Source organism: Leptosomus discolor, chromosome 1, assembly GCF_034619465.1.
Source record: "Leptosomus discolor isolate bLepDis1 chromosome 1, bLepDis1.hap2, whole genome shotgun sequence".
In the NCBI taxonomy this organism is placed as follows: Eukaryota; Metazoa; Chordata; class Aves; order Leptosomiformes; family Leptosomidae; genus Leptosomus; species Leptosomus discolor.
This window is the reverse complement of record NC_141391.1, coordinates 60,730,808-60,758,492: the sequence shown is the minus strand read 5'-3', so window position 1 is coordinate 60,758,492 and position 27,685 is coordinate 60,730,808. Positions and strand designations below refer to the sequence as shown.

Here is a 27,685-nt window from a genome sequence, read left to right as displayed (position 1 = left end):
AGATGGGAAAAGAAGAAAGGGAAATCAACCTGCCTACAGCTACCCATAAAAAATGAGCAAGTCATGTCTAAATCCAGCCTTTCTCTTCTATGGCCATCAACCACACCAGCTAACAGCTTCTTTCTGTTTCCAATGCAAGAAATCCTTGTGGTCTATCTGGTGCAGTAGTGCACTGCAAATTATATAAGAGCTAATGTTACATTTATGATTAGTATTCTGATAAAGTTTGTTTAATATTTCCCAACACCTGAACAGACGAAAAAAACTTTTTAAGGTTAAAAAACTTTTTTTAATTATTTGCTTTTTTAAGTTGAGTGGCATTTTGCAAAATCAGCTTAACAGCCACAATTATTTTAATTGACTATGTGCGTGGATAAAGAATGTACCAGCAGTGGTAGATTCAGAGCCATCCTACACTAATCAAATAATATATTGTGATTTGAATAGTCAGTGAAACATCTGCAGAAGGATTTGCTTCTGTATGCTTCAGACAAATTCCTCCTTGAGTAAGCAAATTCAATCCTCTTCAGCTTGATCCAGAAATAAGCAAGAACGGTCTTAATCAGCATAACTGTAAACTTTGGGGAATGTTTTGTTATTGCAGAAAAATGTTTTACCGCAAGGACATTTATACCACCTGTTGGCTGTTTCAGGACAGATTTTTCAAGAGCCAGATGTCAGTATAAGGACTGCATTTAAAAGAAATATCTGCATCTGAGAACTTTCCTTTTCACTGAATGGCTGCATTTTCAGAAGCACCAAACACTTGATAATTCTTCTGGAATACAACTATTTACCTTAAATTGTTGAAAATTAATTGGTCTCCTTGCATTATCTGTCTCAGGTTGTAGAGACAGAGAAATGTGCTAAGCTAGCCCTAAGAGGGTGCTTTTAATGTTCATCTGGAAACACCCTTTTGAATCTCAATTGATACAAAAGGTCAGAGCATATGGAATAGGGAAGCCAAGATGTGATGTCCTCTCAGTAAGTTTTGCTTTAGACCATCAGTTTCTGTTGATAATGAAATAAGGAACAGCATTTTCTAAACAATCTCTCTGACTTTGGAATCCTCATCATTTATGTGGGTTTGAGACTGGTCTTCTTCAGGGAAATATATTTTAGAATCTGGCCAATGCTATCAGATCCGTTTTTTCATGAATGTTGTATTTTGCTAATTTCGTTGACAAAAACACTACAATGCAGCAACATGTTATAAGCTTTATTACTGTGAATCAAATTCTAAGTAAGAAAATAGAACATACATAGGGATCAAAAAAATTACACTGTACGTAGTTATTGCTATTGCTATTGTTTCCTTACTCTTGAGACACAACTGTAACTTACATATTTCAGAGGCTTTCACACCAGCTTTGCAAGGTATTTAGATGTTAATTAGACTATGAAGAATCAAGGTAACAAACAGAAAGAACAATTTTATTGCTGAAGTTACACCTGTTTGTTTACTGCATTTCAGGGCAAATCCTCGGAATTTTAATTTTGACAATGTGGGGAACGCAATGCTGGCACTATTCGAAGTTCTTTCATTAAAAGGCTGGGTGGAAGTCAGAGATGTTATTATTCATCGCGTTGGACCAGTAAGAAACCACATCAGAGTCTTTTAATTCTACAACACATACTTTGATTTGTTTTAACTATTAATCTTATTTTTCTCTGTTCAGATTCATGGAATCTACATTCATGTTTTTGTATTCCTTGGCTGCATGATTGGACTGACCCTTTTCGTTGGAGTTGTCATTGCTAATTTCAATGAAAACAAGGTACTGAGTGAGGTGGTTTATTGTGTATACAACTGGCTCTGTAAGAAACCTGAAACTGGTATTACACTGTCTACATTACCTGGTAAGACTGCCTTTAAGACTGACTTACCAATCTTACATTCTGCAAACCTGCAAGTCTGGCTTCAGGCACGCCTGATCCATATTTGCTGCAAAACTGAAGCCTGGGATGATGGCAATCCATCACACACTCTTTCAAAGTCAACTGAGTTTATTTACAATGCAGCCATGCTGCCAGATGGAGCTTTAACCTAAAGCACAATGTATTTACAGATGCTCCACATTCTGCTGTTTTAGTTTGCATACATGCAGTGGCAGGTAAAAAGACATATTATGCTTGTACATGGTAAAACTAAGGGGTCTCATTAGAGCCCTGCAATTGCAGTATTTCACATCCAAAGGAAAGCTGCCTGGCTTTTTCCTGGCAAACAGCAGAGCGTGTTGTAAAATTGATTGCTCATCACTCAAACAAAAATGTAGCTAGCATTCTAGGGAAAAACTGCAGTTCATGTGGGCTTTGTGGATTATCCTGAAAGGTAGAAAAACATATCCCTGGGTCAATGGTTACAGAGCAGGTCTACACTTGTTAAAGATAGCATCGTCTGGATGGATCTGCCACATAACACCGAACAGCCCTTAATCTGACTTTTTTTTCTGAGCATCTTGTGGTGACCCTGTGGCACTAAGACATAACTTTTAATTTTTCTCATCTTTCAATTCAAAGTCCCAAAAATAATGAGGTATCAGTGAGCAGCTAGCTAAAGTGATATTTTTATCACTCATTGACCACACTGGAGGGAAAGGATGATTGTGCGCCCTGGGGCTTGGAGGTGCAAGGCAACCCGGTGTGCTAGTGCTGGAGACACACTGGGTGCTGGCCGTGGCTCTACTGTGGCCCTGACCCCAACTCTGTAGCAAACATAACTATTGAGTTTTCCCTTCAAGGAAACCACTTGACTCCTTCTTGCAGGGAGCTGGGCAGCACACTACTGTGTGCCCAATGTAGGCAAGTAAGGCATCATGAAATGAAGTCAAGCAGATTGCAAACCAAATAAATAGCCTAAAAAACCCACTGCTGTTCAGAAGAACGTATTTTTATGTTTGTGTGACTCCAGTGTAATCTTGGTGAGATAAAGTGCAGTCATTCTTGTTAAAAGGTAACTGTTCTAGAGAACAAGAAGAAATGTGCTATTCATTTGTTTTCTTTTTCACTAAATTTTGACTAGTGAATTAACAAAGCTGAAATTTCTCCAGTATGAGAATTCCACTGGATTTTTATAGATGCTTTTGCCCCTTCCTGTTCAGCTTTGTAATATTGCTTTTCCTTCAAATGTGTCAGCCTTACACTGATGAATACAGTATATTTTTCAGCAAGTCTCAAAAAAAAAAAAAGGTAATTTCATTTAAATTAGTTATTTTAGTGGGGTTTTTTTATAACTATGATTTATTTAGCTGTGTGTGTTTCTGTCATGTACATCACAGTTCATGAAACTCTATTGAGATGTTAGCTGAGCATTTCTATCATAGAAATTGTTTCTTCCTTCCCCTTTACACTTTCCACGCAGGTCCACTTCCTCAAAAGCCTGTTTATAGGCACAAGCATAGGCGAGAAGAAGAAATATCACATTACAGAGTTCACTCTTAAGTAGCTTGTGATCATGGCTGATCAAACATCTTTCATTTACCCTGTTGAGGTGTGGTGCGTGAGGTGTTGAGGAGCGAGGAAGTGATGTGTTTGCCCTTTAGTTTTGCTTGTGGTCTTGAACGTATCTGTCATGAATTCTGAGCCAGCTCTATGGGCAATGGAGAATCATCAGGAGACACTTGCTGCTCTGGATTGCTTTGCTATACCTACAGGCATCTCCTTTTGGCCATTGTCGTAGAAAAAAGGTACTAGGAGAGCTGAATATTTGACCTTACTAGTATGACTTTTATTATGTTTTTGTGACAATAGGCCCAAACTTACCAAGTGCTGTCAATCTCCTAGACAGTGTTTTCACTCTTAGTTCCCACTCTTTCTGTAGGAGTCACTCACAAGATCAAGCTCACTGTGTCCACCTGTCTCCAGCAAAGGCAACTTCTGAGATTTCTTTCACAAATTAGTGAGATGTCATTAACTAATAACTCAGTATTCATCTGTGTAGTCAACTGTCGATTATGGAATAAGGTGATCTGGGCCAACCCACAGGTTATTTTTCAAGTGATTTATCCACAATATCAGTGTAAATCTTTCATGAGTTTTTTATTTTTAAGTTTGAAATATCAACATGAACAGGGGGAAAATACCCTTAATTATATGTGACTGTGTAGCAGATTCAAATGTCATTCCCTCCTCCTAGATATGCAACTTTAAAGAGACAGGACAGCTCAAACTCATGTGAAAAGTAAAAGTTCGTTTATGTTCACTGTACGTGATTCAAAATGAGAGGGAACTGGAAGGTGTGAACATGAGGCTTACAAGGATTGTGAGCACAGGAGATAACTAAACAATTCATCTTAGCACAGATTGTCCCTGTATGAGCTGTCAGTGTAAATGTGGAAGACTAAGGTGTAGGCCCTGAATCAGGGTTCCCATTATTTTCAGAAAATTATCTGATTTTTACATTTGTCATTTTGGGGTGGTTTTCTCTGCTTATATGCTTTCCTCAAACTACAGCCACCTCTTCGACTATGAATGCTCTCCTCCATATCTGAATACAGGAAAAGCATTAGCCTGAACATCAAAAAAGCTAGTAACAGTTCCCTATGAATTACAATGAGTAGGCACATTATGCAATATTTCTATAGAATTTACATGATACCAAAAATACAGTCAATATAAATCATTTCTGTCATCTGGTTCAGCTTCTTCAGTTGTTTCTTAGTAACCTCAGGTAGCTGCTGTGGCATGTGATGCTTGTTTTTCTCTCTTTTTTCTGAATACTTTTTACTTTTTATGTATTTACTATAGGGAAAAGAAAACATCTTCAGATTTGATTTGAAAGGATGAATAAGTTAGTGGGAGAAAAAAAAGGATTTGATTTGAAAGGATGAATATGTAGTGGGAGAAAAAAAATCTCAGCCCAATCAATATTCAAGTAGAGTGAAGGAATGTCCAGGAACTGAAAAAAAAATGTGAAGATAGAGCAAAGACTGGCAACTAGTTTAGAAAGAAGACAGCAAAACCATCGCTGTGTGAGGTTAAGTTGCATCTTCTTAAAACCGGTTCCTTGGCAAAGCTATTGGTGTTTTAAGTAAACATTGGCGTTAGAAAGTTCATGGCTGATAACATGGTTAGGGTAGTGCCAGGAGTTGTTGAGGAGCGTCACAGTTGGACAGTTACTGAATAAACTATTTTATGTGAGAACAAACAATTTTTTAAAAAAAAACAAACCCAAAATATTTTCAGAGTAGTATGCTGTAGTATTTCATGTGAGCTGTTGGAGCTGCAGGCATGGAGACATTGGACTGGGAAGTACCACAGGGGGCTCTGGGCTGTCCCAGTGACAAGCCAGTAGCCTGAAGTGTTCCACCGCCCCGCCATTTCACAACCCCCACCCATCACTTCTCACAGCTCCCAAGTGCCACATGTTCAGTCGGCAGTGAAGACGTGATCGACTCAAATATTATCTGCCTGTTTTGAGCTGAAGTCAGAATGCAAATACAACTCCTCCAGCAGTAGTCCCACTTGTGGGGCTCTGCTCTGTGGTCCCCTTGTAATGGTCCCGCTGGTGGAAGTGATAGTTTCTGAGCAACAGAGCAACTTGGCATCACTATTGCTAAATTTTACAAAAGTCCACTTTTTTTGCCACCTTTTGTCTTGTTTGCAGTGAAAGATCTCCAAGAATATAAACCAGACACGCTCATTTGGGTGAATGAGTTGCCTTTTAATTTAAGCATTTCTGAATGGTGTGGTTTGGGCCTGACATGAGTAATAGGCATTCTCGCATCTGTCACTTTGTCTGCATTGTGTTAGAAGGCACCTCCTCCCAGTGTGCCATTTGGGGACACAGCTCCATAAAGAGATTATGTCCACTGAGAGGGAGGAATCCTGACCTTATCAGTCACACAGCCAGCTGTAGTTCCAGTGTCTACACAAGCCAATGCCGAGGCAAGCCCCAAAGATCACATCAGCCCTCGCCCAGCTCGGTGCAGCTCTGTGCTGACTGAGGGAGCAGCCAAGTGTCTGGGAGACAGGCTTGTGACATTTACCTTGAAAAGGTCTCGCTTGTTTTTGTATCTCCAGACTCCTTCCATGAGATTTTACAGTTTGTCAGCCCAGCCCTAACCCGTGACACAGTTCTCTGAAGTGATGAGGCCCTCATTTTGTTTTGAAGGTCATTTTAAATAACATTGAATTCTGTTTGGGGTTTGCTTGTTTCTTCCTATGTTATGAAAACATGCACGTTGCCATCTACCACCGCCCACCCTAAAGGTGTATGTCTGCCTCTCCTTGTGCTTCCTTTGTGGAGAGCTCTTGTAGATTCACAGCATACTATTATTTTATTTCAATTATACCCCAAGCAGAAGAGCTGTGGAGAGCGTCAGCGGTGTCCTGGAGGGCTCGTTCCCACAGAAACTGTAGCGGCACTGACGAGCCGCGGGATTTTCTGCAGCAAAGTCCGGACAAAATCGACCACTTTTTAAAACAGTGCTTCCTGGCAAATGATGTTCAGTCAAATGGAAGACCTCCTGTAGTTTTCTACTGCTCACACTGGGCTCCTGCTACAAAGAGCAACAACTGTGCCTGCTGAGTTGAGTCCCAGAAACTCACAGCTAATGCATCCAGAAATCCTCTTGAGTAACAGCTGATACTTTAGACCCCTTTACCCAAACAGTGTGTTATTTAAGGAGAGTTGCGTATGTAACTTTATTTCAGGCACCAAAGAGAATGTTGTTTTCATGTTTACAGCATTAAATATTCTAGCTTTTATATGACAAAAGCTTTATACGCTTCTCTTTGTTTGTTAAGGGGACAGCTTTACTGACTGTAGATCAGAGACGATGGGAAGATCTGAAAAGCAGACTGAAGATAGCACAACCTCTTCATCTCCCACCTCGTCCGGGTATCAAAGATATTTTGATTTTATTCATGTTGAGCCCTAGTGTTCATAATTCCCCAGGAGTCTGCGATTCAAATTAAAATTGTAATCGTGAGGCCACTAGGAGGTTGTGCATAAGTTAATGTGGAAACAGGCTTCAACTACAGATCTCTGCATAAGGCTATTAAAATCAACCCAAAAAAGGTTGTGCTTCGATGGTTTTAGGATAAGCCTTAATGAAGAAATGAATTTCTAAATGAAAAATATTTGCAGTTGGCTGTTAATGATATGAATGGAATGTATTAACCTGACAGCAGTTGAATGATGCACTTGCCCTACAAGTACCAAAGCCTTCATGCAACACTGCCATTCGATATTTGAAATTATATGTTCAGAAGCTGTATTTGATATGGAAAATTGTAGCAGAAAATTAGAAAAGTATTTTGAAACATAGAAAGGATTATTTTGCCACTAATGAACATGGAAAATACTTCAAGAAATAGGGGAAAAATAGCACTGTGTATTTTAACTCTCCTCCACAAACTCGTTCTTTTTCAGATAACGATGGCTTTAGAGCTAAGATGTATGATATAACTCAGCATCCATTTTTTAAGAGAACTATTGCTGTACTTGTTCTGGCCCAGTCTGTGTTGTTATCAGTTAAGGTAATTGTGTTTCTTTTAAGCATTTCATTATAGTAGTACAGCATGTGTTGCACATTTCCTAACACCAATTAACGATCAATTGATCCATTACTGCGATGAATGTACGGAAACATGATTTCTATATAGAGCAATCTCAGTTGGCACAGATCACTGTGGATTAATTGTAACTTGTGGAGCTGAGTCGATTTCTGCCTTTTTGAAGTCTGGTCCAGTATTTTTAATTTCCAGTTAAGCTGTAAATCTGTGAGAGAAGAATAAGCCAAGATGCTATTCTTATTAAGTATATTTTAAGGTGAAATCTATTCATTAACAAAACCCACAAGGCAATCAAGAGGCACTTAGTTCTGTTTAAGAGGTACTCTTCTGAGAACGGATTTTGTTTTCATTTCAGTGGGATGCTGCAGATCCAGTGACTGTGCCTTTAGCAACAATGTCCGTTGTTTTCACCTTCATTTTTGTCCTTGAGGTAAAGTAATATATTTTATGACTTCTTGAGATTAAGACTAGTATGCATATATTTAATTTTGTCTCTAGGGATGTTGTCTCATTCTTCACTATTTTTTGTTTCTGAACATGTACATTTGGGACTTTCCATGTCACTTGTCTTTAAACATGTATTGCAGGAATAAACTCTTAATTTGTTATAGTCATACCTCTCCGCCACCTTGAGCTTTGTGTCCTTTTGTATATATTCAACTCTGAGCATTTCAACATGTGCTTGGTGAACCCAGTGAATTCTTTTCTTGTAGAACATCTCAGATCAAATTCACTCTGTACAACACAAGGTCCGTGTTGTATCATGGAAGTTCTGCTCGATCCATTTATAATTTGCCTGGTGTGTTAATCCCCACCATTCTGTAGCTGTGATGACATCAAACCTCTCTCAGTTTTGTTTCATTTTTTTAATAAGCTATGTCAAATGCCAGTATTGTCTCTCTTCTGTTGCTGTGTGGATCTGGATCGTGTGCGTTAACGTTTCTCTATGAGAAAATTGTCACCACAGCCAACCGTCCAAGGTGTAATTAGCCTGTTTTCGTAAGATTGGAATCTAAGGACTTAAACACAATTTTTGAAGCACATATTTTTTCATGTAGGAGGATATCCATAGTGTAACAAAACACACATTTATGAGGTTGAAGAAGATGCTTCCTCTGTGGTTAGATTAGTACATCATTCTTTTTTAAGTTTGTGGTTGAGTATTTTTCTTTTCAGTCCCCTCTGAATAGCTGATACTGACCACTATCAAAAACAGGATAGTAGACTACGTTTCCCACTGCTCTAATCCGATGTGACAGTTCCTATGTTCCAGTGATAGGTTTTGCCAGCAGTGATGAATAAACAATGAAGTGAATACTTGTAGGAACTGCAGCTAGAGTATGTTCTTTTTCCCGTACCCGGGAGAAATCGGTATCTCTTGAGAGATTGAGCAAACAGAGAAAAGTTTGATTTGTATCATACACAGACAGGTTTTAATTTACCTAGTAACTATGTCTTTAGAAATACTTTTTTCTCTTGTACTGCCAGGGGAAACAAATACACTTCTAGAATTTCAAAGGAACTTTGTCAGAGCCAAGAAAAATTTGTTGACTGTCTCAACAGGCAAGCTGTCACACTGTGAATGCACACGATTTATGCAGAGGGGAAGCAGCTTCCTGCCCAGGATCTTCCCTAATGCAGCGTAGTTTGGTTACAGAGTCTGCTATGTATAGAGTCTGCTACCCCTAGCAGGCATGGTCCATGAGGAAGGCCAAAGCTTTCTGCATAGCTAATGGCCCTGTGTCCAGTCTAAGGACTCCTGATTCACTCTTAAACCTCTACTGCTTACATCAGTATATGTGGTATAGAAGAACAGGAAGAATTCAGAGATCTCACTTTTGTTACCACACTGATGATTACAGAGTAAAGTGAGGTGTGATTTTTTTATTTGCATGATCTGGTATTCAGTTTAAGATTATAGACACCTGAACTTAGGTGTTTAAATTCTACATATGAGGTAGGGGTTTAAACTGTCATCGTGATCAAGCGAGATGTAGGGTGAGATTCAGTTGCCTAAATAACTGAAGGCTTCAAAAGCTTTTTTGGGTACCCGAGCTGATCTCCCCTTACCTCCACTAGCCCCTACAGAAGGACAGGGATGTTTGCAGGTCTTGTGTCATCTCTGCCATCTATCTCAAATATTCTAGGGCATCTCAGCTGACTGGATATAAGGAAGCAAGATACCTTTAGGTACCCTCAAATGGTAATTAGAGTTTCAGAGACCATATTCTTCATTTTGTAGTCAGACTTCAGGAAACATTATACAGCAAAAAAATAACTGTAAAATCAGCCTTTTACCTCAAACTAGTGTCCTTTCATATACAGTTTAGGTTTCAGAAATGCGAAGAATACTGCTAAATGGCAGTGTTGCAAGGTGGGATGGAAAAAAAACATGTAATGAATGTCTGACATTTATAGCCTTTATATAGTAATACTTGACTTGCTTTAAGGTTTAATACAAATTGCGAATGAGAAACTCTCCGGTGTTCCCTCTACATGCACCACCCTACCTCGACATCTGTTAGCTGTGATGACTATTTCTTATCAGTATCTATTCTTAAGCTTCCTGTCTGCACTCCCATTACCTGTATTGGAAATGTCAAGCACTTTGGCTGCTGTCTCTGACCAGGCACATTGTAAAATGTGCTCCTTAGCTTTCTTCTCTTATCTGCTGATGAATAAAGATGATGCTGAGTACAGAGTATTCCTTAAAGCAAGAAATACTTGCAGTATGAGAAAGCTTTTTGATTCATTTCAACTATAGGTGCTACAGAACATAATTATATTCTTGAGTTCAAATGTGCTTATGTGATTTTAGCCTGCTTACGAACAGCTGGATAGATAGGATACTACTACCTCTTTTAGCTACATATTATTGACATATTCATTTTCTAAGTTCATGACTTGCTTAACTATGAGAACTCTTAAGCCCGGATTCACCTCAGCAATCTACACATTAAGCATTCAGTCTAAGGTGGTCAGCTGCACTCCTTCCTTTAATACTTGATGGAGAGAGACACTTCCAGAACACTGTTTATCCCCTGGTCTTGGTTATCTGTGGTCTTCCACAACTATCAGTTTTCCTCCATCTAAGGGGAGCTTATGTGATCCTGTTAGTCTAGCAGCCTAACTTGTGCATATGGGAACAGTTAGCTGACATGAAACCTGCCCTTGGTTGTTTGAAACTATTTCATAAGATGAACTCAGTCAAACATTGTAGAGAATGGAAGAGGTTCTTATAGCAAGAAATAGCCATTTCTTCACTACAACTGAGAAATTGTTTTTATCCATAGGTCACAATGAAGATTATTGCCATGTCACCTTCTGGCTTCTGGCAAAGCAGAAGAAATCGGTACGATCTCTTGGTGACATCTCTTGGAGTTATATGGGTGATACTTCACTTTGCCTTACTGGTAAGATTTACAAAATGTAGTTCCAGTGACGGGGAAAGTTTGCAGTTCCAGGAAAGATGGGGAGTGACTCTTTATCAAGGAGTACAGTGATAGGACGAGGGGCAACAGTTTCAAACTGAAAGAGGGGAGATTTACATTGGATATGAGGAAGAAATTCTTTACTGTGAGGATGGTGAGACAGTGGCACAGGTTGCCCAGAGAAGCTGTGGCTGCCCCTCCCTGGCAGTGTTCAAGGCCAGGCTGGATGGGGCTTTGACCAACCTGGTCTAGTGGGAGGTGTCCCTGCCCATGGCAGGGGGGTTGGAACTAGATGATCTTTAAGGTCCCTTCCAACTCAAACCATTCCATGATTATATGATTAAGCTTGGTTTTATCTGTTAAGCACCAACATTAGGATCACTGTCATACATTCAGATGGGACTTTAATAAGGCCAAAATATGGCTGAAACAAATTGAGCTTGATGCCAAGAAGAAGGAATCATTGTCTTGGGCTATGATGAAGTACAAAAGTTGTCTTAGTGATACAAGGTAGAGTCTGTAGATGAGGTACAAAACTGAAGTCTTTAGGAGGGGAAAGGCAGGAATCCAAAGACACTGAGAGTTCTTGTGAATGGCAGTCTCATGAGCATCAAGGAAGAAAGAGGCAACGCACAGAATTCAGACAGGAGCAGAGGACTGGAAGAAGACATAGGTTCAAAGCTGCTGAACAATACAATCTCTCCTGAACACAGAAGCAATTCTAGACCACTGTTTTTTGTTAAGGGGCAATGTTTAATCCAAGTAGACATGGAGGAGAGAAAATCAACTCTCCCTCCATCCCACCCCAGTTTTTAAAATTTGTCTACAGCCCTGATTCCCTTATTTATAATGGAAGGGGAAGGGGTAGTTGATTCTTGTCATCAATCACAAGTTATCGAAATCACAACCCTATAATGGCTGCGGGTTTCTCTCTTATCTGCCCCAAGCTCTGTTTGGAGGAAAACCTGTCTTGTGTGACTAGTCATTTTGCCCTGACATTCACAGTTTGCTCCTTGCTGCTGAGTAGCTTGGAAGGCCTGAGAAGTTTCTGTAAGCCAGCAGCTGCCTAAACAAGTACATTTGGGCTGCTGGACATAATTACAGCCCAGCTAATAGAGGATTGAAGGGGTTTTTGTTTGATGTGTGGGGAGGCTGGGTTAGTGTTTTTGAAGTAGTGGAGCATCTTTTGTTAGTTTGTTACTGTTTCACTGTTATTGATTTAGTGGTGCTACCAGGTTATGATTTCTCTTATTTCATATGGCGACTGCCCTACATTAATAAAAGACCAGTTACCATGATCTTTCCATGAGATGCCTGGAGTACAATGTATTAAGTCTTCTGTGTTTCTGTTCCAGAATGCATACACATACATGATGGGGGCATGCGTAATTGTCTTCAGGTTTTTCTCAATTTGTGGGAAACATGTAAGTATAAATTAGGACCTACAACCCTTGCAGTGCCTATGTATAGAATAAAGGACTAATTGCTACGTGTCTCTACTGCACATTCTGTAAGGCTCCGTTTTATGTGCCAAAAAAAAAGGAGACTCCAACTTTACAGGCTGCCTTTAAAATGTCAGGATTTTAGATATATCGTATAATAGCACCATATTATGGTTACTGGAAAAGCTACATTTTTTGCAAAAAAAAAGTGCAGCTGCAATACCACACAGTTTTTTTTGAAATGCTCTCTAAAACTCTCAACATATATTGTGCTATTTTGAGCAGTTGCCATTTCAGTGTAGTGTGTTGTGCACGCTATTTATTTTCTCTGCAAAACTAGTGGAGTGGTGGTTGATGCACTCATCTTGTTATAAGAGTGCTCTCTTATAGAAGTTTCTTCCTCCAGAGTGAAGGTCTGTGTCTTGTGTCTCTACAATATATGTCTTATCACAGTAAAGGATTTATTTTCAATTTAAAAAAATATTGAGCCAAGATATTAATCTGGAAACACTGGCACGGTGACAAAGCAAGTCACTTCTAAAGCTTAAATTTCTGTTGTGTTTGGATTTGCTTTGGTATAATTGAGAGTAGGCTGGCAGAGTAAGTATAGGCAGAGAACAAACACATTTGTTTAACAAGGGATGACACTCTGCGTTCTCTTGCTGTAGAACTTCTTAGACTATCCAAACATTTTCTGTGAAATCTGACATGTTGAAGTAAACGTGATGAAAAGACTGCTGCACTAGGTTGTTGAGGTTAAGAACAGTAAGTCAGAGGGTTTGTTCAGTAAAGATAAAAAGTTTTCTTTCAATCAAGCTACTCAGAGCCTGTAGAGCCTTGGAAGTCAAATGAAAAATCCTCGCTTCTCCTATGCAGCCAGACAAAGTGATTGCCTTCAAAGCTTTCTGATTGATTCTAAAGTTCTTTTCAAGGTTTTAACCTAGTCATTTGTGCTTTCATGTTAGGAGCTGCATCAGTTTCACTAATTTAACTGTTGTGATGCAATGTGATGACTAAAAGTCAGCATGAGTTATCAGCTTGTCATGATTCTAAAGAAAACTGCTACTCTCAGTCCTATTAAACAGAATTTTCCATAGCCTCCAAACTGGTTAAGGGTGTTAGGATAATCTAACTTTATCAGGAGTAAAATGTACAATATGCATGCATGGGAAAGTATATTTACCGTCTAGGCCTACAGCCTATGTAATTTCCAAAATCATGCTGTCTTCTCTTTGGCCAACTTGTGTGAGAAATTACTAGTTTAATCAAGGTGTGCTGATCTTAAGGAAGCCCCCTTCTGTATACATCAACCCATTCCTTTAGGTAGGCTGCAGTATCTGTGGTTTCCACCTAACAGTTAGCATCACTTTCAGGTAAGTCCACAGTAGCTGACTGCACCGTGGTTCATGCAATGCTAATTTTGATACTTCCGGAGTATACTGATCCTAGAATATTATAGTTAAGCTTATGCTGTGTTATTGATGTATAATCCTATACTGTATTATCCTGTATATACTCTTTGAGGGGCAACTTCTTGACCTTGCAAAGTGGGCGGATATGCTGATCTCTTTACCAAGAAAAAAGCACACTAAATTTCAGAGGAAGACACAAAATGTTCAGTTCCAATCAGATTCATAATGTACCATTTCACTGGGCTCATCCATTAACGTATATGTGTAAAGAATTACTTGTCAAAATGGCAAGTGCAATAACTCTCTTTTCCCTTTTATCTCTGATTTCCTGAATAGCGTCATGGATTGCTTTTTCTCTGTCCTTCCAGGTGACACTAAAAATGCTACTCCTGACTGTGGTTGTCAGCATGTACAAGAGTTTCTTCATCATAGTAGGAATGTTCTTACTGCTTCTTTGTTATGCTTTTGCTGGAGTGGTTTTATTTGGTACAGTGAAATATGGAGAGAACATTAACAGGTACTGTATGTACTTACTACCTCATGGGGATGTTCTTTAAACAGCCTGAAAAATCACATTTCTGCTAGAGAAGTTTATCTGTGGTAAAAGCCAGACAAGTCCCCAGGTCTAGCTGAAGAGCTCTAATCAGGTATTTTGATAGGAGACACTGAGCCATCTTTCCAGTCCTTGTGCATTGGACCAAATGACACCCGATCCAGCCCAGAGCAGCCTGAGAGCTATTCTTCATTATGCCAGCTGAATATGCTTCAAAGCAGCACAGCGCTAGCCACAAGCTGCTGAAACCAATGTACCTACTACACTTTATCAGCATCAGCCAGGAACAGGATCCATATACCAGGCTGATAACAGAGCAGGGACATTTCTGTGAACTGGCTGTTAACTGGAGATTTCCTAATCAATAGCATCATCCGGCTTCAGGAAGAGAATGGAGACAGGAGATAGGATCTGGCTCTTTGATAAAATAAGCCAAAATACTCAGCCCTGTGTCTGAGCTAAAGTTTAGTTATTATACCTTAGGTCATGGAATAAATAATTCAGTGAGCTCGTTCAAATAATACTGTAACTATTTTTAGTTTAAAATAATAGAACAGTAGAAAATGAAAGTGATTTGCATTTTTTCTTGCCAACGTTTTAGTTCTGGGATGTGAAATGATCTCTCTCTCTCCTATTCTTTAAAACAGACATGCAAATTTTTCATCAGCTGGAAAGGCTATTACTGTACTCTTCAGAATAGTTACTGGAGAAGACTGGAACAAAATTATGCATGACTGCATGGTAAGTACAGTTCTGCCAGAGATAAAGTAGGCAAGAAACTGGAGACATGCTTGCATCTCAAAGTGTTTCCAGTATCTTAGCTTTGTACAAGGTATGTTGTGATTGCCTTTATCTCTTCAAGAGATAAAATGTTCACTAAACCTGAGAACATGACACACAAATTGCAGCTCCAATCACATAGTCACAGTGTAATATTTCATGGGGCTAGGCTATTACATGATTTAAAAACAAAAAAGGTGTTTTCAAAATCAGAAGAGCAGTAACTCACTTTTCCACTGTTATCTCGGCTTTGACAGGAGAAAGGTGACTTTTCTGATTAACTTTGTCTTTACTGCCTGCACTTTGGCTCATTCTGTGTGAATGGTAGTCTTAATGACCTCAAAATTTGACCTTGAATAATTTTATTTTGCCCAAGTAAATTTCTGTCTGTGGTTTCCATTGCGATGAAACCCATATGCCATTCCTTTTTAAAGCTGATGGGCAGTGAAGCTTTTTGAAAACCATGGCATTTCAGAGGACCAAGTTGATTCTTTACAGTGGCATAATGCACAGTGTGCCTTGTCTGTGGTAGTGAGACCCACGCCTAGGCCTTTTTTGTCATTCCTCTCTCATTTTTATCATTTCATGAAAATGCCCACATTATTATTCCCTAATTGGGAAGTTTTGAAGAAATAACAGCTATAAGTATTGTACTGGTTGCAGAGAAATTAAGAATCTCTTATTATGATTGATTGACTTTGCTTTCTTTTGTTTTGAAGGTTCAACCTCCATTTTGTACACCAGATAACAGCACCTACTGGAAAACAGACTGTGGAAATTATGCTGGTGCTCTTATGTATTTCTGTTCATTTTATGTCATAATTGCATACATCATGCTAAATTTGCTTGTTGGTAAGTGAAAATAGACATTAATAACAAAAAGGTTCATCTTGGCATGTAGTATGTTAGATGTGAGTCTGTTGTGCTATTTAGGTATGAGGTTACGTTGTACCTTCACTGTTACCTTATATGCGAATGATGTTTTTCATACTTCTCTGGCACGGTGAATCCTAAAACTCAGGAAGTTTGGGAATTAAAGTTTTTTGAACAAAGAGATGTGTTATATTTGTAGAGTATAGTTACCCTAAGAAATATTATTTTTCTAAGCTTCTTCTTCCAGTTAACATTTTTCCAACATCATTGGAATTCACCAAATTTATCTTAGAAGATGTTAGGTTAGGCATCTCACCAGCTTTTAAGATATAGCTTATAAAAGTGAGCACAGTGAATATTAATGTAGCATGACAATATATTACCCATTCGAAATCCTCATCTGCATCTCACCTAAATGCATTTATTAATGTGAAGTTTGCACAACAGAATTCATATTCTGCTGAAATTCATTGTTGCTTATAGATGTTAACCAGTTAGAATGTAACTACAGGCTTTCTTTATAGTGTATTTTGGTTTTGTGGTTTTCAGCTATCATTGTGGAGAATTTCTCATTGTTTTACTCAACTGAAGAAGACCAACTTTTAAGTTATAATGATCTTAGACATTTTCAAATTATATGGAATATGGTTGATGACAAAAGAGAGGTAAGAAACTTGATAATGAGCACAGAAATCCAGTAAATATACATTTTTCCTTGAAAAATCATATGGGGAAAACCAAGTGTGCTGACAAAACTCACTGAACGGTTACTGTTCAAGTTCTAAAAGTTCAGTGAGCGTGATGTAAGATTGTTCATGGCCCTTCAAATACTAACCTGTATTCTTTACTACTGTGAAGTACTGTCATGGTTTAAGCCTACCCAGCTGGCAACAAAGCACCCCGCAGCTGCTTGCTCACCCCTACCCTGAGGGACAGGGAGGAAAAAATACAACCGAAAAGGCTCCAGGGTCGAGACAAAGGACAGGGAGGGCTCACCTGTTATGGTCACGAGCAAAAAACAGACTCAGCTTGGGGAGAACAACATACATTTAATACAAAACAACAACCACCATCAAGCATGAGAGATACAACCAGGTCTTAAATACAACACACCTCGCCCCCCCCGCCGCCTCCCTCCGGTCTTCCCGGGCTCAGCTCTGCTCCCTCTTCCCCCCCAGCAGCGCAGGGGGCAGGGAATGGGGGTCACAGTCCGTCCGGCACAAGGGGTCTCCGCAGCTCCTTCCCCCTCAGGGAGAGGGGCCCTCGCAGCCCTCCCCTGCCCCACCGCGGGGTCCCTCTCCCGGCAGACAGCCCTCCACCCACCGCCCCAACGGGAGTCCTTCCCGCGGGGCCGCAGCTCCCCAGAACCCCCCAGCGCGGGTCCCTCCCGGGGCTGCCGCCCTCCCACCGACGGGCGGCTCCAGCGCGGGCTGCCTCGGAGTCGCGGCTGCTCCGGGCCCGGTCCCTGCTCCTCCGGCCCGGGGCCCTCCGCAGGCTGCAGGCCAACCTCTGGGCCACCGCTGGGCTCCAGGGGCTGCAGGGGCTCAGCCGCCACCCCAGCGTGGGCCGCGGGGGACCCTCTGCTCCGGCACAGCTCCCCCTCTCCTTCCTCACTGACCTGGGTGTCCGCAGGGCTGTTTCTCTCACATCCCTCTCCTCTCCTCTGCTCACCAACAAAGAAATATGAACAAAGAACTCACTCCACAGGTTCTTTCACTCTTAAACAGAGTTATTTGCAGAGGCGCCGACTGGCCTGTCTTTGGCCAGAGGTGGGTCCAAAATTGGAGCTGAAGGAGCTTCTCAAAGCCTCTTCCAGGAGCCACCTCTGTAGCGCCCTCCGTTTCTACCAAAACCCCATCAGACACCAAACCACCACAAGTACTTATAATAGTAGATTTAAAAACATGTAGATATTCATAGGATCAATACAATAGCATCTTTCCTCCCGGCTGTCTTGTTTTTCCCTTGGAAGTCGACAAACTCACATCCATTTATGTGTCTGATCTTCAGAAGGGCTTTGCTGAGATTTCAGCAGTGTCTCCTGGAATATCCTCAGAGAGAAGCTGATGAAGTATGGGGTGGATGAGAAGACGATGAAGTGGACTGAAAACTGGCTGAATGGCCAGGCTCAGAGCAGCACAGGTTTTAGTTGGAGGCCAGTAACTAGTCATGTACGCCAGTGGTCAATATTGGGTCTAGTCCTGTTCAACATCTTCATTAATGATCTGGATGATGGGGCTGAGTTTACCCTCAGCAAGTTTGAAGGTGATACCAAATTGGGAGTGGCTGATACAGCAGAGGGTCGTGCTGCCATCCCAAAGTACCTTAACAGACTGTAGAAATAGGATGACAGGAACCTCGTGTGGTTCAACGAGGCGAAGTGCAAAGTCCTGCACCTAGGAAAGAACAGCCTCAGGCATCAGTACATGCTGGAGGCTGACCAGCTGGAAAGAAGCTTGGCAGGAAAGGACCTGGGTGTCCTCGTGGACACCAAGTTGAACATGAGCCAGCAGTGCCCTTGCGACAAAAAGGGCTAATGGAGGGGATCCTTCCCCTCTACTCAGCACTGGTGAGGCCGCATCTGGAGTCCTGGGTCCAGTGCTGGGCTCCTCTGTACAACAGAGACGTAGACATACTGGAGACAGTCCAGCAGAGGAACATGAAGACAATGAAGGGACTGAAGCATGTCTCCTATAAGGAAAGGCTGAGAGCTGCGACTGTTCAGCCTGGAGAAGGCTCAGGGGGAGCTCATCAATGTATATAAATACCTGAAGGGAGGATTCAAAGAGGACATAGCCAGGCTCTGCTCAGTGGTGCCCAGTGACAAGACCAGAGGCAATGAGCACAAACTGAAACACAGGAGGTTCCCTCTGAACATCAGGAAAGACTTTCTCACAGTGAGGGCGACTGAGCACTGGCACAGGTTACCCAGTGAGGTTGTGGAGATATTGGAGATATTCAATAGCCATCTGGACATGGTCCTGGGAAACTGGCTTTAGGAGGCTCTGCTTAAGCAGAGGGGGTTGGACAACGTGACCTCCAGAGGTCCCTTCCAGCCTCAACCATTTTGTGATTCTGGGATGAGAAGAGCATCTGGGAGACAGCTGTTCAGATGCCCACACAAGTTAAATCATCATCTGAATCATTCATGACATCACTAAGATTTGAATATGAACAACATTATGGTAAAAGCAGTTGATTGCTTGCAGTTGGCACATGGCTATGCTGGAGATGGGAGCTACAGTATATACTGATGAAGGTGGAGAGTTCTGCATCCATCGTGCCCAACACTGACAGTGTCTCTCTCTGAAGTGGAACAACACATTACAGCAAAAATAGTTCCAGTCAGGTTCATTTAGCAGAACAAAATATTTAAAGAGTATGGATACCACAGTTATGGAGGGAAGTAGTTTTAGTCCTACTTTTTTAACAGCAGACCAAACGTGTTGTCACAAAAAGTGTAACGTGCTAGGTTAACTCTTAGAGCAGAAGAACTTTGGAAAGCCAGTAAATTCCCGACATTCTCCTGTCCAAAGATGTTCCAGAGAAAGGGACAGGGTTACAGCCAGGTATAGGCCTGACTGTGAATGTTTAAATTGTAGTTTAATTTCAGTTTTTCAAAGGCAGCTCTTTGGGCATATAATTCTCATCATAGATTAATGCAAATGAGGAAACTAAATCCCCCAAGCGATTTTGAAAATTTCTGGCAAAATTAACAGCACAGTTTCTCATTGTATATCAGTCAAGTAACAGCAAAGACTTCCATGAATGTGCTGAAGAGCTGGCTGCGTGTGTATATTCTTCAGTAATGTATTCACTATATAGGCCAGGATTTGACAAAGTCTTTGGAGAAACAGTGTATCTCTCACTGATCAAATTGAAGGTCTTGGTTGTTAGGTCACAGTAATAATTTATCACCTATTATGCAATTTTACCCAGGGAGTAATCCCCTCCTTTCGAGTGAAATTTCTGCTGAGGCTTCTGCGGGGCAGGCTGGAGGTGGATCTCGACAAGGATAAGCTGCTGTTTAAGCACATGTGCTACGAAATGGAACGGCTCCATAATGGTGGTGACGTCACTTTCCATGATGTGCTCAGGTACTCCGAGATTTTCTCTAAATTTGTACGATGGGTATAATGGCCTGTATTTCTCTCCAGGCTAACAAGTGTTCACTAGGCTTGGGAAAAGGCAAGACTGGTAGCTACAGAAGGACCACCACTTTAAATGTAATACAAAAATTAGATTTCCCTTTTTTTCCTGCAAAAATATTAGTGATGGAAAACACAGGTCCTAGGGAATCACCTCTAAGCAATTTTAACATTTTCACTGGGGACAGATTGTCGTACCAGCAGTCACGTGTTGTTCTTGTACCCCAAGCAATGAAATGCTCTCCCCACGTGTGTAGCAACATGACAGTGAATGTGACTAGAAATAAAATAGAAATGGGAACATTAATCAAGCGTAAGCATTTAGGGAGGGAAAAAAAGCAAACCACAACAAATGCCCTAGTTGCTTACAGTTCAGCAAGTCACCTATATGGGATAGCTAGATGTAGGTGATAGGGTCTGCATTTGTTTTGAGCATCACAAATCTCTTCTGGAATCATCTCAGCATTTCTTAGCTTCAAATGCAATCTTATTGCACACACCTGAACTACGTATTTTTGCACCAAGTATGAGTTTTGGTTTTCTAAACTAACAAGTAAAGTCACTGGAATTAAAAAAAAAAAAATAAAAAAAAATCTTTGTTTCTTCCAGCATGCTTTCGTATAGATCTGTTGATATCAGAAAAAGTCTTCAACTGGAAGAGCTGCTTGCTAGGGAACAGCTGGAGTATACCATAGAAGAGGAGGTGGCCAAACAGACCATACGCATGTGGCTGAAGAAATGTTTAAAACGAATCAGAGCAGTAAGTCAAACTAAACCAGGATCTAAATGATTGCAGAAATTGTGCTGCTCAACATTGCTGGAATTTGCTGTCGCTATGCTTCATTTACTCTGGAGTCACGATAATATTTGTGTGAAGAAGTATGTAGCAGTTGCTAACTCAGCAAAAAAAAAGTATGTTACAGCTCAATTGAAAATGCTACAAAAATAAGCATCTTTTGAAGGCAAAAACTGTCTTCCTGCCAGAAATCAATGTCTTTTCAATATAGCAGGAAGATGCATGTGCAGAGACCAAAGTCAAAGGAATAAAGAAAAAACAATGTAATTTGATGAAACCCCATAGGCCTAATCCTTTCTTGAAGAATGTAATTGTATAATTCCCTTGCCTCTGCTGGCAGAAGATACCATGATCAGTCACCAGCAGATGACTCTTCAAATGGAACCCATATCAAGATACATCATTTGAATGAGCCATTGCAGAACTCTGTGTGCAGCTGAGCAGTGTGTACATGCAAATCAGGTAGATGAACCGTGGCACACAGTAGCTGTGCCTAGGCCAGTAAATTAAGCAGGGCCAAGGCATTGGCTCAGGACTGGGCTGGGGCCACCCATACTCATTAGCGTGTTCCTTGGCACAGTTTTGGCCCATGCATACTCCTACTCTCCCAGACCGCTGTCGTATCGTCTCCCAAACGAAGACCACTGCTGTAGGAGCGTCACTGCCCTCCAGGCACAGGTCAGGGTGGAGACTGCTTCTAGTAGGCAGTGGTTGAAGCTGTCTTGTGTGGTAGAGGGAAGATTAGCCAGATCGTGCAAGTCCTGGCCTGTCACTTGGCTTCAGCACTGCGGGAAATCCCAATCTGTTTAATTTACTAGTATTGACTTAGCCACTGCTTCTGTATTCTGTTTACACAGTGCTTCTGATTAACAGAAACATTTTTGTCTTTGATCAGGATAGCTACAATATATGCTGCTTGAAGTTTGTCTTGGCTGAAATTTATATTTAAAAAATTTAGGAAATTTGAATTAGATTTTGCAGTTATTCTCCTCTTTTCTTCCAAAACCAGCTCTGGTTGCCTTGATGACTGATTTCTCAGTTACTGTAAGGCTGTGTCTGGGTTTCGATGCCTTTTTTTTAAATTAAAAGCTTACTTCTTGTGAGTGGAGGTTTTCCACAGATGAGCATGGGATCTGGCTTTTTCTGTTTGTAATTTTATAAAAAAACGTAACTGGACTATTCAAATGTAATGTACATTCCAGCTGCAACATCAATGTTCAAGGCATATTCAGATAAATAGTTTCATTTTCATCTCATCTCTATAATAATAATGGCAGTAAATTTAATCTCAGCTCTCAATTCTGTGTTTGTTCAACTCTCTTGTTCATTTCATTATGGTATTGAATTACACTATGTTAAAGTAAATATGCTATTCATTTCACTCTAATAATATGGTTCAGATCATTTCACATTATATGAACCTTTTATAAACTGAATTATGGAAGTTAATATATATTTTCAAATTCTCTTGTTAGTCTCTAAGTCTCTCTAGAGGGAGCATGTGAAAACTACCCAGGAAAGTGAAACCCTTCCTAAGGGCTGTTTATTTTAATTTAAAGGCAAATTAGATTGTAAGATCATAACGGTACTGGGTTTGTTTTTCTATTTGTGCTGTAAATCTGTACTCAGTTCCAGGGTTTCCACTGCTGTTTTATTCAGTCTTATTGACAGCCTGTTCCAAAGTCCATGAAAGAAATCAGAATTTTTTCATTGCCTTATGTAATTCTTAGTGAAGCTCTACCAATTTGTTTCTTTTTCTTTGCAAGAACTTTTAATGTGTCAATTCAAAACTTTATGTTTTTAAACTCTAGGTTTAAACCAACAATTGAGCAACTTGCCTGCCACTTAATATAGTCTATAAGTATCATCCTCTATACCCTACTTAAAGGTTAGACATATGCTGAAAGTCACTTTATTTAAATAGCGATCATCTGATATATGTAGCTTTATCAATGCACCTGGTATCCACATCTGGCACTCACCGTTTGGTTAAATATTTAGAAGGCTTTAAAAAAAAATCAAAGACTGTGAGACACCTATGAGAACATTTTTGTTGTCACATCTTGTACCTTGATAGAAACAACAGCAGTCGTGCAGCATTATCCATAGTCTACGAGAGAGTCAACAGCAGGAGTTGAGCCGATTTCTGAATCCTCCCAGCATTGAGACAACACAGCCAAGTGAAGATATGAATGCTATTAATCAGGATAACAGTGCACAGCCAGAGGTATGTTAACCAGAAGACTATCATCTACTCAGAACGATATCAGAAAACTTCCATGTTTCTTACTTGTTCTTTTTTAAACATCATTTTGACTGGAAGAGTTGAAAGCAGTATCTTGTTTTACTTCAGATTTAAAAGCAAGATGGTGTAAGGCAGTAATTCCCCAGCTTAGTTAGCTGCCTTGCTAGCACCATAAAGGACAAACTCAACTGTACAACTCTGGCAGCGCCAACTTTGAGCTCCAGCATGAGCTGTGTAGAGGCTCAGGGATGTGAAGCTTTCCTGTTCAAGCATTCTGAAGTAGCGTTTACACTGAGATTGATAACACTGGGCATGCTGGGTCCCCTGAGTAGGAGTCCTGAGCTCTTCCCAGGCAGGGAATGAAGGTACAGCATAAGGACTCCAATGCAGAATGCTGAGAACAATTTTGTACCTTTCAGTGGGACTGTGTAATGGAATTGAGCCCAAATGGTCTTTTTTAAATTTTGTTTCCTATTAGTAGTAGTTTTCTGGGGCAGTAAAGAGTAAATACCCTCCTACCTTAACAAATGGCAATACGTTTTGTTTGTATTCATGTGTAAAGCTTGGAAATAGAATAGAAAGATAACCCTTCTTAGGGTTATCCCCATGCAATCTAGAACTTTGACTGAGATTCTTTTTCTCTCTGTTCAGACAAGCAGCCAGCAGCAGCTCCTTAGCCCAACACTTTCTGACAGAGGTGGCTATCGACAAGACTCTGCAGATGCTGGCAAACCTCAGCGGAAATTTGGACAATGGCGTTTGCCATCAGGTTAGTGAAAAATGTTTATCAGCAGAGTCCTCAGAATCACTGCTGTACAATAACAAGGCCATGAGAGGCTTCATGTTTCACAGTTCTACCTCTCGCCTGCTGCTTGCACCCACATCAGGGTTTTTCTGCCCTCATGCATGATGAAATACAGTAATCTCTCCCCTTCCTTCCATCTCTGAAAGTTTGGAAGATGGGCTCAAGCATTGCCATGTGCAGGTTGTTGGGTTTTTTTACTTTTTCATGCATTTACTCAGGATCTTTGGCTTGGGGGCTGCACCTTCCCGTATGTTTGGATAGCATCTTGTGCATTTAGAGTTCTTTTTTATCGTATAGGCACAGTGAAAATGAATGAAGTTTTTCCTAACAACAGTAATAACTTCTGAGTGCCATCTCTTGTCTAAGCATACCAGACATATAATTTATACCTTACTCCATAATAAAACATTTTTATATCTTCATCTCAGCCAGGAATTGGCCAGGTGTACAATCAGTTTCCCATTTATTTTTTCAGAAACAGCAAACATACTGAAGTTATTCTAGTAAGTACAGTCTGCTGGAAAGAGAAAGGCTAGACTATGCCTTGTAGGAGGGTGCTTATAGGAGGGTGGGAGAGGTGCATAGGTACAGTCTGAGGCCTTATTAAGTCTTTATCTGAAAAGCACTGTCCACCACCTGAAATATCCTCTCTTAAAGTGCATATTGACCTCTGCTGCCCACCACAGTCATGACCAGCAGGTTAAGTGTGTGCACATCAACCTGCTTTCAGCTGTCATCAGTCAGACCTATTCCGAGTCAGAGCTCTGCCTTCAGAGGCTGCCACTGTTCAGACCCTAATCACAGCTAGGTGGAAGTAGAAGAGGTAGTCATGCTATGAGTACCATTAACCCTACTTTTGTGATCGCAGTACTTGTCCAAGAAACAGGACAGGACAGCGTAATAAAGAGCTTTCAATCCACGTTTTCCACTTAAATGTCACTGAGCAGCAAAGATCGACATTTTGTTGGAACGGAGAGAAAGAGTAAAAGAAGGAGCATGCTAAGGAGAAATTGTACTCCTGTAGCTCACTGGATAGGTTTTTCAAGTGAGAATGAGGAGTTCAGGGTTTCCTTTCTTAGCACTGATCTTGGCCATGTCAATCTTGAATGTTCCTCAGTGGATGGTATCAGAAAAGTAGGGTCATCTCTATGCACAGTACAGGCTGGCAGATAAGGAGTCTGCCTCCAACACAACAAAGACATATATTTAAGATCATGAATAGCATCATTGAGATCAATTGTGGTTTTTATATACTGACACATGTGTGTTAGTGCTTTCCTAAAGCTATACCAGCACCTTGTACTGGCTCCCACCCCTAGGCCATAGTTAAATATCACATTCTAGGTGTAGCTGCCACCCCTAAAAGCACTTTTCCCTCACTTTTTCTGGCAATTACCGCTTTCACCATTTTGCCAGCAGGTCAGCTCATGTAAGTACTGCCATTTAGCTTGCAGCTAGCCAGGTAAGAAGAGATCTATTGCTATCCCAGTAGAAGGACATGAGGCACTGCTCAGTTAAACTGCTCAACCAGCAGATTAGCAGGAGCAGTGTGAACAGCTGGAGCTGAAAAAAACCTGCATTAGGACAGAGCCCTATTCTTTCTGCACTAAATCAGTTTAAAGCTGCCCCAGTCCAGCTAGTTCTGTATACCTGAATTCTAAGCAAAAACGCTTAAGAAGCACATCTTTTCTAATACAGAACTTTCTGTTCAATTTCATAGCTCCCAAACCAATAAGCCATTCAGTGTCTTCAGTCAACCTCCGCTTTGGTGGACGTTCAACTATGAAATCTGTTGTATGCAAAATGAATCCCATGTCTGATGCTGCTTCTTGTGGATCAGAAGTCAAGAAATGGTGGACAAGACAATTAACTGTGGAGAGTGATGAGAGCGGAGAAGACCTTCTTGATATCTGAGAAAAATTTAAGTCATACTGCAACAACAAGCCCTTCAAGTACAATCTAATTTTCTATGTTTAGAATTGGAGACGCTATGTGATGTACAATTTCTTTAAAACCAATGTAAAAAATGTTTTCAAATGCTTATCCTTCTGCCATATGAAGCACAGCACACACTTACATGTTAGAATTCACCTCTGTAGGTACTAACTGTACTTTAAGAAACCTGTATACAATAGCAGTACTAAAGCCAGAGAGACTATATTGCCTTTAGCAGACAGAGCGTTGAAAGGTTTCATATGTTCTGTAGCTCATAATGAAAATGTATTTTGATATACACACCCCTGTGTTTTTCTTCAACCTATACCATACTTTAAAGTGGCAACACTTTACAATACAAGGATAATGTATTTCTTCTTTTTGTGTTTTTCCTCATTTCTTATTTAGTAACTTTTCTTTAGAAAGATTTTATTATTCACAAATGACCTGAAGAGGTCAGCACTGACTTCGTGTTCAAGGGAAGTATTTTTACAAAGTACAGATTCTGAATTACAATTCTAAGCTCTTTCTGGACCTTTTTTTAAAATATGCAAGATAGGGAATAACTCATTTTAAAATCAGAAGGTGAAGGCTTGGCTTTTAAAATGTATATATCTTTGGGTTTTAGTTAATTATGCAAGAAGCTTGATTTTTCATAGAGAAAACAGGTGGAAAAAAAAAAAAGACAAAAAAAAAAAAGACATGAAAACCGTGCATTTAAGGATCCAGCAAAAGATCTCCATGTGAAAAACATTGTTTATGCTTCATTTTCAGAATATACTGGTTACATATATGTATGGTGTCATTATTCTCCCCTTAATTGTGTCCCATTCCCTTGTGTAGTCGTAAGGTAACTTTCTTCTTGTCTGTGTGATAAAAATCAGCATGTTGAGGGTTCTAATTACAGAGTAGTATTGTATGGCATTTAAAATACAGTTCAGGTAGAAGTGAATTTTACTTACCCCTGTTACTACTCATGCTACAGCCCTGCAAAGCTAAGGCATGACACTGTACTGTGGTTAAGTACCTTTGTCCCTTTTATCCTGATGCATCATATTTTGACGTGTTAGCCTTCTTTTATTCTATGAACCACCAATAGTACAACATTATCACTGGTGAAAAAGCAGCGATCCCTTTCAAGGCCAATGCTCTATGGTTATGGAGGTGGAGAAGAAAAGCCACAAAATGCAGCAGAGTTTGTTAGTTTCAGAATTTCAGGCTGTCTAAAAATGTGGGGTAAAAATGTGCCCTTCCCTCAGGAAAGACCTAAGAGGTTGCAGATTTTGTAGCTCCACCCCCAACTGGGTTTTTTAGCATAGCTGGGAGCTTTCTGTTACCATTGTTTCCTATGGAAATGATAGGTTGCTTTAACATGGCCTGATGTGAGATCCAGTAAGAGGCTCACAGTTAATGTACATCACCAGTTAAAAAAGATATCCTTTAAAAAGCAGACAAAAGCCAGTGCTTTGTGGTGTTTTCTGGCCAAAATATTAGTGTAGAGTGGTCAGAATACAGCACTGTTTTCACAGATGCCTTCGCCACAAATGCAAAATTAGTTTTGGCCATAAAATACAGTTTTCTTGGCATCTATCAGTGTTTTGTTCCCAGTGTGTGGTTGAACATGGTTTAGATTTTTTTTTTTTTTTAATAGTCATATTGAACCCATCTGTATTTTGTGGTTTCTTTATGTGTTTTGGGGTATATTTATGTTTAAATCTAGACAACTGTAACTCTATAGTAACAGAAC

General features: G+C 40.3%; 1 protein-coding gene across 1 annotated transcript in view; it reads left to right on the top strand.

The window, feature by feature from the left end:
- Window positions 1-25,917, top strand: part of NALCN (sodium leak channel, non-selective) — a 252,275-nt gene extending 226,358 nt beyond the window's left edge. The window contains 16 exon segments of the mRNA XM_086482062.1: window positions 1,475-1,595; window positions 1,680-1,778; window positions 6,748-6,841; window positions 7,376-7,482; window positions 7,874-7,948; window positions 10,812-10,931; window positions 12,305-12,373; window positions 14,172-14,320; window positions 15,004-15,097; window positions 15,856-15,988; window positions 16,559-16,674; window positions 19,949-20,106; window positions 20,767-20,917; window positions 23,031-23,180; window positions 23,850-23,967; window positions 25,724-25,917. Of these exon segments, the coding sequence (XP_086338188.1) occupies window positions 1,475-1,595; window positions 1,680-1,778; window positions 6,748-6,841; window positions 7,376-7,482; window positions 7,874-7,948; window positions 10,812-10,931; window positions 12,305-12,373; window positions 14,172-14,320; window positions 15,004-15,097; window positions 15,856-15,988; window positions 16,559-16,674; window positions 19,949-20,106; window positions 20,767-20,917; window positions 23,031-23,180; window positions 23,850-23,967; window positions 25,724-25,917 (1,948 nt within the window).
- Window positions 25,918-27,685: the final 1,768 nt, after the last annotated feature.